At 32.1% G+C, this 18,304-nt stretch overlaps 1 protein-coding gene across 6 annotated transcripts in view; it reads left to right on the top strand.

Annotated features, from left to right (window-relative positions):
* DGKB (diacylglycerol kinase beta) overlaps window positions 1-18,304 on the top strand; it is a 633,703-nt gene that overhangs the window by 311,313 nt on the left and 304,086 nt on the right. For all 6 annotated transcript variants that reach the window (XM_063099140.1, XM_063099138.1, XM_063099137.1 and 3 more), the window contains one exon: window positions 8,319-8,383. In XM_063099140.1, the coding sequence (XP_062955210.1) occupies window positions 8,319-8,383 (65 nt within the window). The remainder of the gene's footprint in view (window positions 1-8,318; window positions 8,384-18,304) is intronic.

Here is an 18,304-nt window from a genome sequence, read left to right as displayed (position 1 = left end):
GGTCCTGACCTGCTGTCATGGACTCTGGTCCTATTCTAAACTTTACATGTGAGGAGAGTATTGGCTTCTCTCTTGTCAGACATAGGGAGAGTGTCTTCCCATCATACTGTAGGAAAACCTACAGAGGTTTTCCTCTGTAGACCCACAGCAGGGCAATCTCTGTGGGGTCTGACACCCTGTTCATGAAGGGAAATGTCTAGGGTTTCCCTCTCCAGGCCTTCTCTGCAGTACCACAGTCCCTGGTTGAGAAGTTCAGAGTTATGTCAAGGTTGGGGTAAACTGAGTTTTATCACTATACTGATTCATGTACTGCCTGGCCAAACTATGAAATTGTTGCATTTTTTATTTTATTCTAGTTTTATTTTCAGTATTAGTTCTGATTTAAATGTTCCTTTACTTCTTAGGCACTGATCTCTGTGCCTATTACATAAATAGCACTCTTCTTTCTTTAGTTCTGAAAATCTGTATTGAATGGAACATTTTGATCATAGAAATGATATATTTGTAGTTACAGTAAGTGTTTAGTAAGTTTATTATTCTTTCTACCAGTTTGTTCACAAAGCTTACAGTTAATTCATAATGTATAGTGGGAAAGTGGGAAATATATGAGAGTTTATGTGGGATGTATCATCCTTTGATAAAACCAGAAAATTTTCTATGTATTCACATTACTGTCAATACATAAATGTAGGTGTTTAGGGTAAAAATGACAACTTTTATTTCATTTTGTGGAATAAAAACTCAGTTTACTTCAGGTGTTTTGCTTTTTCAGTGAGAAAGTTTTGTATTTATTTTCAGGTACCATGTAATAACTATTTTATTTAATCAATTAAAATCTTTGCATACACAAGGTCTATACAGTATGCATATAAATACTTAATGTATACTTATATTGACATTCCAATGGGCACCTTAATTAATAATTGTCCATTCTTTCTCATAGATTTGGAACTGATGCTTCTTAAATCTCTGTGTACAATATAGCTTTCCATTTTCCCATAAGCACTGAATCTCAAGGACTGTGATCCCTCTCTTCTGAATTGCTTCTGGTTGCCTCATAAGATATTCTCTCTACCCTCCCCATCCTGCTGTCTGCCTGGTCAGAGTCTTATATAGATGACATCCGATCAGTCTTGCCTTCTTGCTTCTGATTGACTTGGCCAATTGAGATCCCCAGCAGAAGATGGGAGGGAGGACAGAAGGGCTAGGGTTCTTATATTTCAGGATACCTCCATGAAAAGTCACTGAGGACTGGGCATCTTTACCTCTCAAGGCTGTCTTCTCTGTCACTCTCTCTTTCTGAGACTGGTAACTACTTCCTCACATTGTCCCTTTAAACTTAAGGGTGGTAATAGCCCCCATTACTTACCCCAGTATTCTGCATGATCCTATGTGATTTCCCACAGACTTTTTGGTAGTCATCTAAAAAGAGTAAAATTTCCTCCAGTTATAATAATACACATCTTCAGATTAGAGTGTGTCTGTCATCTGTTTTTGAAAGGATGCTGATGATGCCCCTTCTCTGAGTGTAAAGCTACCACTTTCCCCAGGGTCTCATCATGAATGGGAGGGACAGTGGGAAGGTGCTGAAGTGGGAGCAGGCCTTATCTCACATATAAACCAAGCCTCACTGACTTCTACAATATGGTCACACAGAGTGGCATAGCTATATCCAACTTTACTGAATAACTGGGAATAAATTAAAGGAAATTATAAAATTTGAGAGTAATAATTTAAACCAAATTCTAATGATAACGTTTGCCATCATTCAATACAAAGTACCCAAGAAATTAAAATTCACATGGAGCCTGCTCATAGGTGAAACATCTTTTTTACATATCTCCCTATTCAAAACTCTGCTTCTGACTTTGCATCTACCAGTCAGCAAATACTATGTCCTACTCCAGTTATTGGCTTTATTCAAAGACTGGCAGTTGTACTCTCAGTCATGTATTGCTCCAAGTCTCCAAGTTTTTAATTCTAGGAAAATGCCCCAGTTCTTCAGTAGTGTAATCCAAAGCTAAGTAACAAAAGTCAAAAATGGGTTTCATCTGAAGTATTCACAGCAAGAGAAGCTGCAGATGTGCAAATTGATGGCTCTGAGTTCCTGTGGAATCACACACACACCCTGCACCAATTCTAAGAGACAGAAAATGCAACCTAATAGAGAACAGTCCTGGAGTTTCCGTCTATGCTCACTTTCAGAAGAACTTGTGCTGTCCTTCAGATATTCTAACCTCGACTCCCCAAATCTCTGTAACCCACAATAGTGTGCATCTCCATTAATTTTTGTTTGTTTGTTTTCTTTAGTAATTATCATTTTTGTCCTTAGGACTTACACTGGTAGATTTGTTCCTAGATATTTGTAATAACAGTTGACATTGTAAATGGCATCATTTTCTATGACTTTGTTTTACTATGGTCAGTTCTATTAATTTTTACATGCTATTGATACATCTGGACAACTGTTTATACTCTTTCTCTAATTTATGTGGATTGCAGTTGATTCCATTGAACTTTCTACACAGAACATTGTATCACCTATCAATAATAATAGTTTTTCTGTTTCTTTATAATGCATATAACTTTTATTGTTTTATTCTTGATATATTGCATTTCTAAAGACCTCCAATGCAATGTTAAATAAATAATCAGCAGTGATATTTGGGATTAAAGTAAGAAGTAAGTCCTTCTTTCAAAAACAAACAAAAAAAAATTGCCTTTCTGAAGTTTTGGTTTTCGATTGTTTCAGCCCACTTTGTGGAGTTGATATATAGACTTTGTGATGGCTATTCTAATATGTTCATTTGCCTTCTGGCTAAATTACAGATTCTAAACATCATGTTAGATACAAAAATTAATACAAATTAGAATTAAGAGAATAAAAATAACCATGGATATAGAAAAAAGTAAAAGATTACAACATAATGCTTTTCTCAAAAAACCTACATTAATAGATGATATATAGGTTTCTTATGCCTGATGTAACAAATTACCACAAACTGGTTACTTAAAACAACAGAAATTTATTCTCTCACAGTTCAAGAGAGGTTAAATCCAAATTTAGTATCCCTGGGCTAAAATCAAGGTATCAGCAGGCTTGTGCTCCCTTCAGAGGCTGTAAGGGAGAAAACATTGCTTGCCACTTCAGCTTCTGGAGGCTTCCCACATTCCTTGAGTTGTGGCTGCACTCATCCAATCTCTGCCTCTCTGTTCACTTTGGTTCCCCTCTTTTGTCTGTCCAATCTCCCTCTGTCTTTCTCTTATAAGGACACTTGTGCAGGTATTTAGGTCCTACCTGGATGATCCAGGATAATTTCACCTCAAGATCATTAATGCAATCATATTTGCAAAATCTTTACCACGTAAGGTAACATTTCCAGGTTCTAGGGATTAGGATCTGATATATTTAGGAATCGCTATTCATCCCACTACTGTCTGTCTTCTGGCCCCCAAAGATTCATGTCTGTCCTGTGTGCGATATAGTATCTCCAAATGTCTCAATCCTTTATGTCATCCACTCAAGTAGAAGATCTCATCTAAATACCATCAGCTCCAAGTCCCAGATTTCATCATCTAAATCTAAATCATTTAAATCAGTGAGTGAGACTTGGTATGATCCATCTTGAGGTAAAATTCGTCTTCATTCCTGGACCTGTGAAACTAGAAAACAAAAAAGTAATTTGCTTGTTTTATATAACAGTTATAGAGATTCCTATTTCAAAAAAAAAAAAAAAAAAAAGTACAAAGCAGAAATGAGTTACCAGTTCCAAGCAATCCCAGTCATGAACTTGGTCACATCTGCAACAATTTACCAGATTACAGAGATTAGGACTTGATATCTTTGAGAGGTCACCATTCACCCCACTGCAGATGACTTTATAAAAAAATGGTACCTTAATTAACTTATGTAGAGATAGAAATTTTAAATAGATCAGAGAAAATAAGATAACCGAAATGTTAATTCCTACAAAAAAATGCCAAGCCAACAATTCACAAATGATTCTTTAAAAACTTCAAATAATGAATCATTCCCATGCATTATTAACTATTCTGGAGCATAAAGAAGGAAATATTCTGACTCTGTTTATTAAAACAGCACAACAGATACCAATATCTGATAAAATATGCCTGTGAAATAATCTCACTTACGGCTATTGTTGTAATTTTCTTAAATAAAAAATTAAAAGGTAAAAATAGAGCATTAGGTAAATAGTGCATTCAGGTGAAAATTGTTAGGAGAGTAATGATTGTTTATTGCAGATGGGAAATATAGAACCTTAATCTCTATTCTGAAATCTCAAAATCTAACAAAGCTTTGAAAACCAAAATTTTCTTAGTTTATCTGGTGAGAAATATAACCTGAACTGACATGCTCTTTGCAGTGTGTTAATTTATCCTTCCTTGAGTCAATATTCACGTGTAGTAGTGAAGAAATATTTATGTGATGTTTAATTATAGTGTGCTGTCCCTGACCCTTTTGAGTTTGTTACATAATTTATCATATATGCACAATATATCCTTTCTAAAATCCACAAAATTTTGAATACCAAAGCACAGCTTTCCCCAAGTACTTCATCTTAAGGATTATGAAATTTATTTAATTTACTGTATCAATAAATCAAAGGATATAATAATATGAATCTCAAAACCATAAATATATTCCAATAATAAAACAGCTAACATTAATTTTCTTACTTTCTACATGTCAGTCACAGTTCTAATTATCTTCTAGGTATTAGAACATCAGATCTTTATAACAAAGCAGATACAATTAATACTATTCTTATTTTAAGATGGGAAAATGGCAGTATTGAAAATCCAAGCAAACTTTTCAAGGTCAAATACCTAGTAAATTTTATAGCCAGGTCTTCAGCCCAGTGATATATTAATTTAAATTATAAAATTGCATTTTGGAATAACTCTTTTGGTGATTCTCATTTGTAATTGAGAAAATTTATATTCTATCCTGAAATGGAATAAATTGTAAAGGCATTTAATTTGGTGCAATGGTCAAATAATCAAAAATAAAAACCAATTGTTTGACAAGTTTTGTATAAACATTTGTGAGAGACAGTTTATTTAAATGAAATAGAAGAGGTAGTACCTATGACAATATCTGGGCAGATATATTTTACATTTCAATGAAAACAATAGTATTGACCCCTCTTAGCAAAATGTGTTACATGTCCAAGTATCTCAGCACTTATAAAATGTTCTCTCAATTTAAAATGTTATTATCCACAGAAACAAATCAAGTTTTTAAAATTAATATCCTAAAATGCAACTTTGGAGATTTAAGAAAATTTTATTTAAAAAATAAAATAAAATAAACCCATGCAAGAAAAGAAAAAAAGCACTCTTCAGAAAAATACTAGTAACAGAATATTTGAGACAGATGCGGCTAAGAAGCTGATTATTTGATACATGTATATTTGTATTTATTGATACATATGAAAATATATATCAAGAAATATTACTCTGATTACTTTCTTACTGTTTAAATAGCATAATGAGGTTTACATTTGTTTTGCTTCAATAAAATTGATTTATTTTTACTTCTCAGGTTTTTTTTTTAATTACTTTAAAATAAAAACTATTTGTACATTAAGAAAAATAATAAAACCAATTTGAGAGTCAGTAAACACGTATTTCAAAATAATGTAATTTAACCATGTTTTAGCGCCCTCTTTTACCTTCAAGAAAATTCTGGTGTGCATATAAAGTATATAAACATCCCATCTACTTAGAGCACTGTTCCAATTGCTATGCAGAATAATCTCATTAAATTTCCACCATGGTACTTTAAAGGGGTATCAGTACCCACTTTTAAAGATAAGGAAGCTGTGACTCTTAATGAATAAATAATTGCTCAAAGTTACAAGGCTTGGACATGGAAAGTCTCAATTCAAAGTTTCTCCATTCTAGGAAGTGGATGCTTATTTAATCTCTGTTTTCTAAAAATTGCAATACATAGAGATGAAAAAGGTAAAATTTGTTTTAAAAATGGCATTTTTATCTTTTTCTTATTTGGTCTCTCTTTAGAGAATCATAGGTATCCCTGAAAGATGGTTGCTGGATAAGTTTACTGCATTTGGCAGTACTCTTTCAAGCCCCTTGGGGTTATGCCAAAGGGACAAGGTCCCATGTGAATTGGGTCTGAATTCTCATCCAAATGAACACCTGCTGTCATTGTTTCTTATCAATCCTGTAGTCAGCAATGCCAACTCTCTCTTTGTGGTGGAACCCATTCAACACAAGGAAAAGCCCTGCCAGTGTGCCTTGCTAGTTTTTCTTTTTCCCCTCTCTTTAGTATGTGATCCATTGCTTGAGTATCTTGGAGATACAGCTATATTAAGTTTATCTTTGGCTATTCGGTATAGTATATATTTTAGGAGTTTACTCAGTTATAGTCCAGTCTACTTAAAGTGGTCTTTGATATCTCTCTCTCCTCTCTCCCTTGCTCTGTCTTGTTTATGTTGCTTTGGAAAGAAAGAGACTTGTTATTACAAAAAACACATTTGTATGTTTTTGAAAATTATATTATGCAATCTATTTTTAAATGCCTCCATTTCCCCAAATTAGCAGAAACAAATAATTGAAGCATGAGTAAATTTAATAATATTCTCCCCATGGGTAACCAATTATCAATCATTCATTCTTAGTACTTGATTTATGTACTTTTGCTTTTGTTTAGCTGATCTGATGTATATATTTAGTTAGAAGGTATTCTAAATTGATTTTGTAACCAATTAGGAATAAAGTCAAAATAAATGCTTTTTTAAAATTAATTAATTCTCATAAATAGCCCAGTTCAGATTTTTTCTGTAATTGCATACCACAGTAACACAACTTCACATTTAAAAATATATATTTATGAATTATTAGTGAAAATTGTTTTTTTAAAGAAACTTTGCAGCTAGGTTTGAGCACTATTGGACCAATAAAAGTGAACCATATCCATATTCCCACTTCCTAACAAATCAAGGAGTTCACTATGTATATATAACAAAATTATATCTTAGAGTATCAAACCATAGAGGGTTTTTTGGTGGGATCTTTATTTTAAGTGTTGTTTCTATACACATCTATCTATAAATGTATCCTTTTCATTTTAATTCTATTACACGACAATTTTTAGAGTATAAAATGATTGTACAGAAAAAAATTACAGTTAGCTCTATCTTGCAGGGAAAAACAACTCTGCCATCTGCAGCGGGCATTGGTCCCTCTCTTATTGTGCCTCATGCTTTGTTATGCATGAGTAAGCACATTAGCCTTTTCATTTCATTCATTAGACTTTTAATCCTTGATTAGTGTTTTCAAAATTCTCTTAAATACACAACTTCTTTATTCCCTTTGTGTTTGATTTTTCTTTTCCTTTTATCTCCACTATGAAACAAAATTAACATTTAATTGCAACAATAGCCCTTTTCTATTGAGATGACTGATAAATATATTAGTTTCTAGTTTGAGTGATTAGTCATGTGTGGATGAAGAATAGGAAAATATCTCCTCGTTTGGAATAACACGGTTAACTGTTTAAAGTCAGAACAGTCTAGTCTTGAAAACCATGGATCACACTATTCCACCAATCTCACACATTCAGTATGATTTCTGACTCATGGAAAAGCTCTGAATGGATTTACTAAAAGTAAGAGAGATCTATTGGGATTTAGAACTGATAACACTGGGGTCTCAGAGGCATGTTATACTTGTCACCAATTCTCCAAAAATAAATTTTTGTCTCTGTGTGCTTTTCTCCATTAAGCAAGAAAAGTTATGTCAGAAAGTTGCTCATGGTGGGAACAGTTATTAATTACACATCAAAGACACACCAGGCAAACTCTGAAGTAACATACTTACCTTTATCAGATGTGCACCCTCCCAGTATCTTTTTACCCATAATTAGTCTCAGAGGACTAAGAGCTTCTCTACTTGATCATCTCTCTAGTTAGACCATCCTTCCAACTCTGTTTAACAATAATCTCAACTATTATTTGACATTTATGTTCATATGTGCTATCTTAAACATACTTTCATCAAGGAGATAACACTAGTTATCAAAGGATATAGGTAAATTATAGAAATCAATTTGTAGATGTGAATATGACAAACAACCAATTGTAAAACTCTTACATAAATCACGTTTGCACAGAATTTACATACATTACACATTTTGTTTAATTTCAGAGCATCTTCTTAATGTGAAGAAAAAGTTAATTTAAAATTATTACTCATTTTTTCTCCTTTAGTCTATATTTCTACAAGATAATGGAATCTTAAGCTTGTCTTTCTTTTCTCTTTTCTCCCCCTAGGATGCCTCCATTGCACACAGATTCCACATCATGAGAGAAAAACACCCTGAGAAATTCAACAGTAGGTAAGCTCACAAATGATGAAATCATAATTATGGCTGCCATTGATGAATTATGTCATTAAAAAAATCACTACATGGTATAAAACATTTTTATATAAGGAATAAATGAGGCTCAGTGTGTGTGTAAATATTGATGAAAGCATAAATTTAATTAAATTTTTCTTCTTAGGTTTCAGTGTGACTGTAACAAGGAAGGCAACGTGGTCTCTATTTCATTCTCATGTGCTATAAAAGAGAGACTTCAAGTTTAATGTGAAAATAATAGTTTGTTAACACATGCTGAAAGCCTTTACATGGCTTAGTTTGTTAAAAGCAATCATTAATCCCAAGGAAAAACGCTGGGTTTCGCTTTGAGAATGCTGAGTAACGATATATTACATAGGCATCATATAAGTCCTCTAATCTTTGGACTATCAGTCCCATGTGGGCCTCAACCACATGCAAAGTAAACCAGAGCAATATCAGTGCCAATATAAACTCTTTTAAAAGACTTTTTCTTCAAGGAGAAAAGCCTTGACAAACAAAATTAGTTTTCCTACAGTGGTAGGAGCAAACATTCATCCCTCCAAAAAGTGGACATTAACTTTGCAGTTACTCAGGGAAAACTTTGCTCTGCATCTTCCTCATTTCTAGAAAGAAACTCCTCAGAAAGTCTCCCCTCCCATCCCATCCCCTGAGCTGCACCCTCTCCCCCCTCCACCCTGTGCTGTACCTCACTCTCCTTGAAAAATGGTGCAGAAGAAGTAAATCATCTTTTGCCTCAATTCTACTGTTTTTTACTCTATTCATTTCATGAAGTTACAAAATCGTAATTGACATTTCTGCATAGATACTTAAATGACTTTCTGTATTAGAATTTAATATAGTCTCTGTATTTGGCTAAACTGACATCTTGCCATGAATGCTACAAACCATTTATTAGATAACTGCCCTGGGAATTTCTTATGTTTATTTCAATTTTGTCACACACTAGTACATTGACAATTTTCTTCCATGTAGGTCCATAGTAAAATAAGTGCTGTTAAAATGTACTATTAGAATTGTTTTGGATTTTTGTTAAGTATAGATTTGAGTGTGCTATTTTATGCAAGAATCATCACAGTAAATACTCTCAGGATCGGTAAGGTTCTATATGATATTTCATTAAATATAGCTATTAAATGTTTGGGTAAAACAAATAAAAACTTATTTTTAATACCTAACTTAGGTACTTCCTTGAATTGTTTTTTACCCTATGAATTATGATATTATTATTTGCTTTTTCTCTCATAGTTCAGAAAGTTGTAATTTTTGTTTTAAAGGAAATGGAAAAACACATATATGCATATTTACGAGAGACCATAATATCTCTAGAAAGATTCACAAAAATCTTGTAACTGGTTGCTTTTAGAGAGGGGAACCAAGCGTCTGTGGAGACAAATGGATTTTTCTTTTATATGTTTTTGTACTGTTTTAATTTTGCTCCAGTTTAGATCAAAAGTAATCATTAAAATTTGCACCTATATGTTTTCTTTGCATCTATAATAGATATTTTATTTTACAAGATTTAGATTGTTTATGAAACATACATAAATAAATCAATGTAGCAATGAAATTATATTGCTTTATAGATGTCAGCACTTGATGATACACCTCGAATATCCTGAAAATGAATATAGCCATTAATGTACATAAAACCATAATATAAGAAAGAGTAGCCTATGCTTTTCCAAAAGTCATTCTATGAAGCATCAGCAAATTTATATTCATATATTAAAAGAGTTTTCAAGCAAAAAAAAAAAAGTTGTTTGGAAAAATGCGGCATGCAGTGTAGACCTTCAGGAGTTTCACAATGTAGAAGCCTATTAAAGGCTTTAAGAAATACACAGGGAAAAAAACATGTTTAGCAATCGATAAGGCATAACTATCCCAAACTTATTCAGGAGATAGAGAGAGAGAAAAAAGAGAGAGACAGCAATAGAAAGAGGGAGAAAGACTGGAGGGGAGGGACGGGATGGGGAGAGAGAAAGATAATTAAATGTATAGAGAGGTTTATCAGTATACTTACGTGATAATCAGATCTGAATACATATATATGAATGCCAATAGTTGTGATCCTTCCTCAAGTGTCAGAGGCTAATGAATTCCTTTCTGCAGAATAATTTTAATTTTTCTTAATAATAAAGACTTCTATTATTCACATATAACTATTTAATTTTTTATTATCAATAGCACTAATTTATGACATTCCTCACTGCCTAATATGTGGTTACACGCCATTTACTACAATGTTTTTATAAGATGTAAGATGACACCTCATTAAAACTTCTTCATAAATGTGAGGCATGAGTAAATCTTGCTTATAAATAGGTTACAGGCTATATTTCACTTGAAATGGTACTAACACAGAAAATGCCTTGCAGAATGATGTACAGTCACATGTTTCTGTTGTGAATTCAAGAAGTCCCAGGTGTATAGCAGATGCTCAATGTATTATTGGCCAACTAATTTTTAAGAAAACAGTCAGCTCTAATATTTCACATATTACCAAGTCATTTAGTCATGTAAAGTTCAATATACACTTCCATATATTAAGTCTTCACTCAGAGTTCCAGGCATTTAGGTAATATCCTAAACTATAATCAACATATTCAGGAAATGAAAATTTCCTGATAAACTTCTATGAGGAAGACATATTGTACACAAACAATTTCATACATACAAGGGCAGATTTTCAGATTTCAACATTGACATGGGCTTGGCCATAGCACAGTTTCATAGTTTCAGGAATTTGCAAATGGATTTTTTTTAAGTACTCCTAATAATGGTGTTTCAGATAAGATCTCTTGTCACAATAAATCATATGACATTAATATTATCCTCTAGCATGCTCACTTTGAAATTCATTTATATTTTAAAGAACATGATGTTTCTAACATTATCTTAAGGAAATTAATTACCAAAATATATAGTTCTGCTCGCTATGCTTCTTCAGACAGAAATTGAAAGGACTGGGAAAGGTAATGATTTTTCCGGTGCTTAAGAGAGTGCTAGTTGAGAGGTTTATATCGTATTCTTTCCAAATTTCTATGTAAATCTAAGTTAACTGCTAAAAGGAAGCAAGTTTATACTTTCTAAACTTTAAGATGTTCTTCCATAAAACTAATTTAAATAAAAACTTCCAGTCCTTTCAACTCAAGAAAAAATAATCTTTAAAGTATTTATGCTTCTATGATTTAAAACCACTTATTACATAATATTGGTATTTAAAGTTTTTGTATGACTTGACTATTATTATTTAAAATCATATTTATGCTCTTAAAATGCACATATATTACACCTCTCTTGGTTCAATTTAGATAGAGGATTTTAAGATCCTGCTTTTTGAAAAAAAAATAATATTGACAATTGTTCATCAACATATAAAGTATGCATCCATTAAAATGATAATTATGAGGGCTTATAATAATTTTAGAAGACAATGTAAAACAATTTTGAATTCCATGAGTAAAACAATGCAACATTGTCAAGGACTTGCAAGTAATATCCAAAATGGAACTAGCTATACAAAGAGTATTGCGGGTCTTACAAAGATTTCTTAAAATTGTAGCCTTAGCATGTTTTCTAAGAATCAATTCAAATTCTGAAGGTATAACATCTAAAACCATTTTTCTGGGATAAACTGAAGGGAATCAGCTAACAAGCACTGCTGGCCAGTGATCACAACGATGCTATTTGACTGAGTCCATACTGCTTATTTAAAGTATCTGGTCTCTAACTTACTCAAAAAATTAATATTTTACATTAATTTGGAAAATTTGCATATGCCTTCAAAAATCACAGTCATTATTTTATAGGATAATCCTTTATATTTTTGTCTCCTGACAATGGGTTTTGTGAGATCATGGAATACTCTCTTTTTCTTTCTGGGTACCTGCACAGTGCTTGGAACATAATGAGCACTCAATAGTTATTTAATTCATTAAATTATTTATTATCTCCTGGCATATTTGTCTTCCAAATATATTACTGTTTTTATATTTTATGCTTTTAATAGTGTAAAAAAAAGTAATAGAAGAAATTAGATTTGCAATAGGCCTAGAATGAGTCTCGATTCTACACAACTATTCTTTCAGGTATTAGTAATACCTTTCAGTTTTCTCAGTCTTCATGTACCTAACCTCCAAGAACCAGTAATACAAGACAAACAGAAATTCTACAACATAAATCCCTGAGCACTATGCCTTCCTAGTAAATAAAATTACGTGTGCTTATTACAGATTAGTTTTATGCTTATTATCAACTTTATAGGCCAGTAATATGTAATTATCAACCAATTATTAATATTTACCTGGTGATGGTATTGAACTTAAGACTGAGTATAAATATCACTGTCCATATGTACATATATATATATATACACATATATATGTGTATATATACTGTTATTTTGTAAGTTGCATAACCTGTGATACTAAGCTACAAGCTAAAGTCAATAAAATTCAATTTTGTATAAATGATATCAATGTGAAGAGATATTTTCTTGAAGCAAATATTTTATTGTTCAAAATAGCTCTATAAATCACTCTTATTGATTTTAAAATGCCTATTTAGTTCCTGTATATTCTTTATTTTAAACTGTGTGTGTATGTGCATATCTATTCTTAACCTGGAAATTGTTTTTCATATATTCCACACTCTGTTACATATGGAAAATAATAATTTCCAACTTAAGAATAGAGAAATCAAGCCTGTGCATTTTTCAACATTCTACCTTGATGTTGTAAAGACAAAGAAAATACCACAGGCAAAAATAATGAATCAGAAAATTGCTGTTTGCTATCTAGACAGAAAAGACACAACTGAAGTTCTAGGAAAAAATGTGAAGTTAAAAATATAATGATGTTGACAGAAGAATGCTATATCACAACCAAATGTTTTTACTTAGTATGTAAAATACCATTCAGAAGTTATTTCATTGAATTCAATAAAATAAATTTTTGAAGCTTCAAAGAATTGTTCAAATTCTAAGTAGTATGATAATATATTTAGATATAGAATTTTCTTCATCTTTTGGAAGAATTTTAAATATTTTTTAATAAATGCCAACTGAAAGTTGTCTTCTAATGAGTTTCATGATATATTCTCTTTCATATATATCACACATATATTTTTGAGTCAGGCATGAAATACAAAATAATATATAGAAGATATTCATAATTTTTTCTCTGAAGGCTTTTTATTATGTATCTTCGTAGAATTGCATTTTTAGAAATTCATCTTTTCTTTCGCTTTCAACTTTAGTAATGAAACTTTTATTTTATATATTAACTTTTATTTGTAATATTTTTAACATGTATAACAATTTACTTTTTAAAATTTGACAATGACATTCCATAAGAAACAGTAAAAGTAAAGACAAGATGGAGTCTGTATCCACATCATTGCTGAGACAATAGACCTCACTTTTGCATCACTCAAAACAATTTCATTATTGTATAGTAAAATAAATATTTTTTTCCTATTTAAAAATGTAAATTATTAGATTTTAAGGCCTACTTTTGTCATATGTAAATGATACCATATTTTATAAGCCAACTGGGTACACAGTTCAACTAATAGTGAAAGTTAAACATTTGTCATTTTTATGATTTTGAATAATATCCATATTCATTAGAAATATTAGCATTGATCAGGAACTTTTTGGACAAAATTATATACTCATGAGAGTTCCATGGTCTAAAGCACTCTCAGGTCTTCATTTTCTGTGTACCAGTACTAACTTTGTTTTTTTTTTTTTAAAGAAGAAAAATACTGATTTTTTATTCTAACTTAGAATGATTACTCTTTAAATATAATTTTTTGAAATTTTTATGTGTAAGCATTATTATTAAGCCAGTTTTTCCAGGTGACTCAACTATTGTTTGCATACAAGCCATATACTATATAGATAAATAAAAAGGTAGAGAGATAAATATGCAGATTTATATATGTGGATACATATATATATATTTGTGATACATCTATTTATATATTTGTATGCATATATATTTGCTACATTTCCATTTTTCATGTTATATTCACATAAATCTTTCATGTGTATTCTGGCTATCCATGTATTTCTAATGTAAGGCTTTTAAAATAATATACTACCTATGCTAATCTATTCATATATTTTTATTTATATGTGGAGACTTGTTTAAATACTTTGATCTGAGCAGATAGAAATATGAATGGCTAACTGAGTCAGAGCTGTGTGCACACTGATGCAAGGGGCTTCAATTCTCTTGAAGCTTCCTGCATCGTTTCCTGGTACCGTTACCTGTGACCAAGTTGTTCTAAGGCATGTTTGTAAGATAGCTCTTTGGGATTGAAGGAGTGAGGACTGGAGGATAAATAAGAGAGAGATTCAGCAACTATTTTTCCTTCTTTGTCTCTCACTCCCCCTCTTCTTTCATTTCAGATTTCATTTTATCCCACTTTTTTCTTTAATTTTGTCCCTGCAGTAGAGTAACAAAAAGATGAATGAAGATCTTGAAGCTTGCATGAAATATTGCTTATATGCTATTGATTTGGTTGATTATTTGTTCTGCAGACACTGACTAAAGAGCCCCATATATATGATGGGCATCCAGCTACATGCATACTTAGAATCTCTACGCAAATGAGGAAACTGAACTTGGGGTTACAGGGGGATCTCACATAGTGATAGGTTCTGCTGAAGAATATAAACTGGAAGAAAATTCTGCATTATAAGTACAAAGGGAAGGATATTTCCAGGGGCTCCTAAATTAGGATGATCACTAAGTTCTAAGGATATATGTTGAAGTAAGGGTTGCTTAGATATTCCCTAATTTAAATAAAGAAAAGTATTTATTTGTAATTTCTGTGTGCAAGATACTTACATTTTATTATTATCATTTCTATGCAAATATTCTAAATATTTTCCTCCTTGATTTTTGCCTTTCTATTCCACGTATTTGTATTATTACTTTACATGAATTTGTATGTGGCCTATGCAAAAATTTTATACACACACACACACACACACACACACACACACACACACACACACACACACTTCCTAGGATAACAAATAAATAAACATCATTTGTGAAGTAACAGTAGTTAATTCAGAGATATCCATAAAATCACAATAAGAATCCAAGTTAAAGTCTTTTTTTATAGAGAAGAGTACTAACCAGTAAAAAAGTAGTTTTAGAAAAATGTATACTCATTGTAGCTTCTGTACCTACATGGAAACTTTCAGAAAATATTTGTCAAATTAAAATGCAAAGCAAATTATTTTGTGTTTCTTACAAGCTGACAGCACATATGTATGTAACATGTATATTACATATGTATTATATCGTGTGTCTAATTTCAGTTAGATTGTCATAAATAAGTTATCAGTTTAAAAGGAAGACACCAGAGATAAGCTTAGACAGCAGTTAAAGCTATTGTTTCCAAGAACCCTATCCCCAATTTTTCAAATGTTTTGTGTCAAAAACACTGAAGCTTCTGTCCCCTTTGTGTTCAGTCCCACCCCCTTGTTTAGCACTAGTCTCTCTAACTATTTGTGTTCTGGGGAAGATGGAGATCCCCTGAATTAATTAGACAATGGACAGCTTACTTTGGAAAATGAGCCGGTGACTTTAACCAATGTCAATTATGGAAACTTTTTTTCTTTGGTGTTCATAGATAATCTATAGGTCAGCATTTAGAATTGATTAGAACTCAAATGTTATTTTCTTAGTATAAAGTCAGTGCCATATGAGTTAGTTAATTTGCTATGACATTTAAATTCCTAATTTCTAATATCTAGATAATTTAGGATTCACTTTATCAATAATGTAACAAAAATTATTTTTAGTTCTTCTGGGAGAGAATTGATTGATTCTTGGTAAAAATGATCCCAGGGAACAAATTTGCTGTAACACTTTTTAATAGGACATATTAAGAATAAAGTAAGTCTATCTTGAACTCTTTCCAATGAGGTTAATTACCTCTTTTTAAAGTAATCTTACCTAGGAAGTAATCCCCTGGCCTGGCTAATTGGAACTAATTAGATGCTCTCCACTGATTCTTGCTCCACCTAAACATTAGTTACTAATGCTTTTGGGGGGGAATCTATGTAGTTATATGGATACGTTCAGCATTATTTTCTGACTGAACAAAGTTAATTCTAATATGTTAACCTTGAATTGCTAATTGACTTTTTAAAAAAACTGGTTCTCTCTCGTGCTTTGCTCTTGGAAGAGAAAAATAATATTGTAACACAGGCAGCATTCTGAAGTTTGTGGTTTCTGCTTTGTAATCCTACATGAACTATGTTTTCACAAAGTAGGAGATCTTACTAAAGCATTCATCATATCATATCCCTATATGTTGATATGTACTAGCCCTAAAATGTGAAGAAAATACTTCCTCAATGGGTAAAATTTCATTTATGAATTTTCTATTCTAATTCAGAAGTCTTTTTTTTTTTTTTTTTTTTTTTTGGCTTCTAGTAAGAAAATACCAAAAATGCTATGACTTTACTTTTTTTCTTTTAGGTTTTATTTGGCAAACATTTATTAGGGGCCAAAAGTTTGCAAAAATTAGCCATGGTATCCTCGTTACTCTTGTGTCATGACAAACATTTTGCTACCATATAATAAGGGTTTTGTTTCCCCACATTTTGAAGAATATTGTTTCTGTTTCCTCCAAGCCCTCTCTGATAGCTTTCTAAGGCTTGTTGGTGTCCTCAAGTTCCTTCCAGCTTCTGCCCAGCCTTCAGTTCCAAAGCAAATGTCAGATATTTTTTGTTTTTATGGCAGCATCACAATTTCAAACATAAAAATCTTTGTTGTTTACTATTGCTACATAACAAATGACTCCAAAGCTTAACAATATAAAACAATCATTTTATTCTGACCATAGCTTCTGTGGGGCAGAAATTAAAACAGGGCACAGTAGAGACGGCTTGTCTCTGCCTCATGGTGTCTGAGCCTTCACCTGGGAAGATGCAATGGTTAGAGGTGATTTGATAGCTGGGAACTGAAATCATCTGGAGGCTTGGTTACTGTCATGTCTAGTGGTTGATGCTGGTTGTTGGCTGAGACTTTACCTAGAGCACCTGCACATGGCTTCTCCACATGGCCTGGGCTTTCTCACAGTATGGTGGTCTAGGAAAGCCAGATTTCTGATATGGCAGCTCAGATCTCCAAAAAGAGTGCCCAAAGAGAACAGGCAAAAGATCTCTGGACTTTTGTTATTGTTGTTGTTGATTATATATATTTGTGGGGTACAGAATCAAATATCATACATATGTACAACATGTGCTGATCAAATCAGGATAATTAGTATATTCATGTTTACAAAACATAATCAATCTTTGTGACTCTTAACTAATTTCTCATCAAACTTCTTCCCCTCTCCCTTTGCCATGTCTTATAACCACTGTTCTGTTCCCTTTATTTTTGTTTTTTTGAAAGTTTAATGTATTATTGTGATTATTTGTTTGTTTGTTTGTTTGTTTCCTTTATTTTAGCTCCCATATGAGTGAGGACATGTGGTATTTCTCTTTCGGTGCCTGGCTTATTTCACTTAACGTAATTTTCTCCAAGCTCATCCATGTTGCTTTGAATGGCAGAATTTCATTCTTTTTTATGGAAGTGTTGTATTCCATTGAGTATATATACCACATTTTCCTTATCCAGTCATCTGTTGATGGACGTTTAGGTTGATTCCAACTCTTGGCTATTGTAAATAGAGCTGCAATAAACTTGGGAGTGCATGTATTCCTTCAACATGGTGATTTCCATTTCTTGGGGTATATACCCTCTGGCCTTTTCTGATTTAGCTTTAAAGATTGCACAGTGTCAGATCCATTGTACTTTTATTGATTGAAGGTGTCAAAAGCTTGCTCAGATTCAAAGAAAGGGGGCATAGGCATCACTTCTC

Source organism: Cynocephalus volans, chromosome 6 (genome assembly GCF_027409185.1).
Source record: "Cynocephalus volans isolate mCynVol1 chromosome 6, mCynVol1.pri, whole genome shotgun sequence".
NCBI classification, from domain to species: Eukaryota; Metazoa; Chordata; class Mammalia; order Dermoptera; family Cynocephalidae; genus Cynocephalus; species Cynocephalus volans.
The sequence above is the reverse complement of the archived record's forward strand: the minus strand, read 5'-3'. Positions and strand labels throughout refer to the sequence as shown.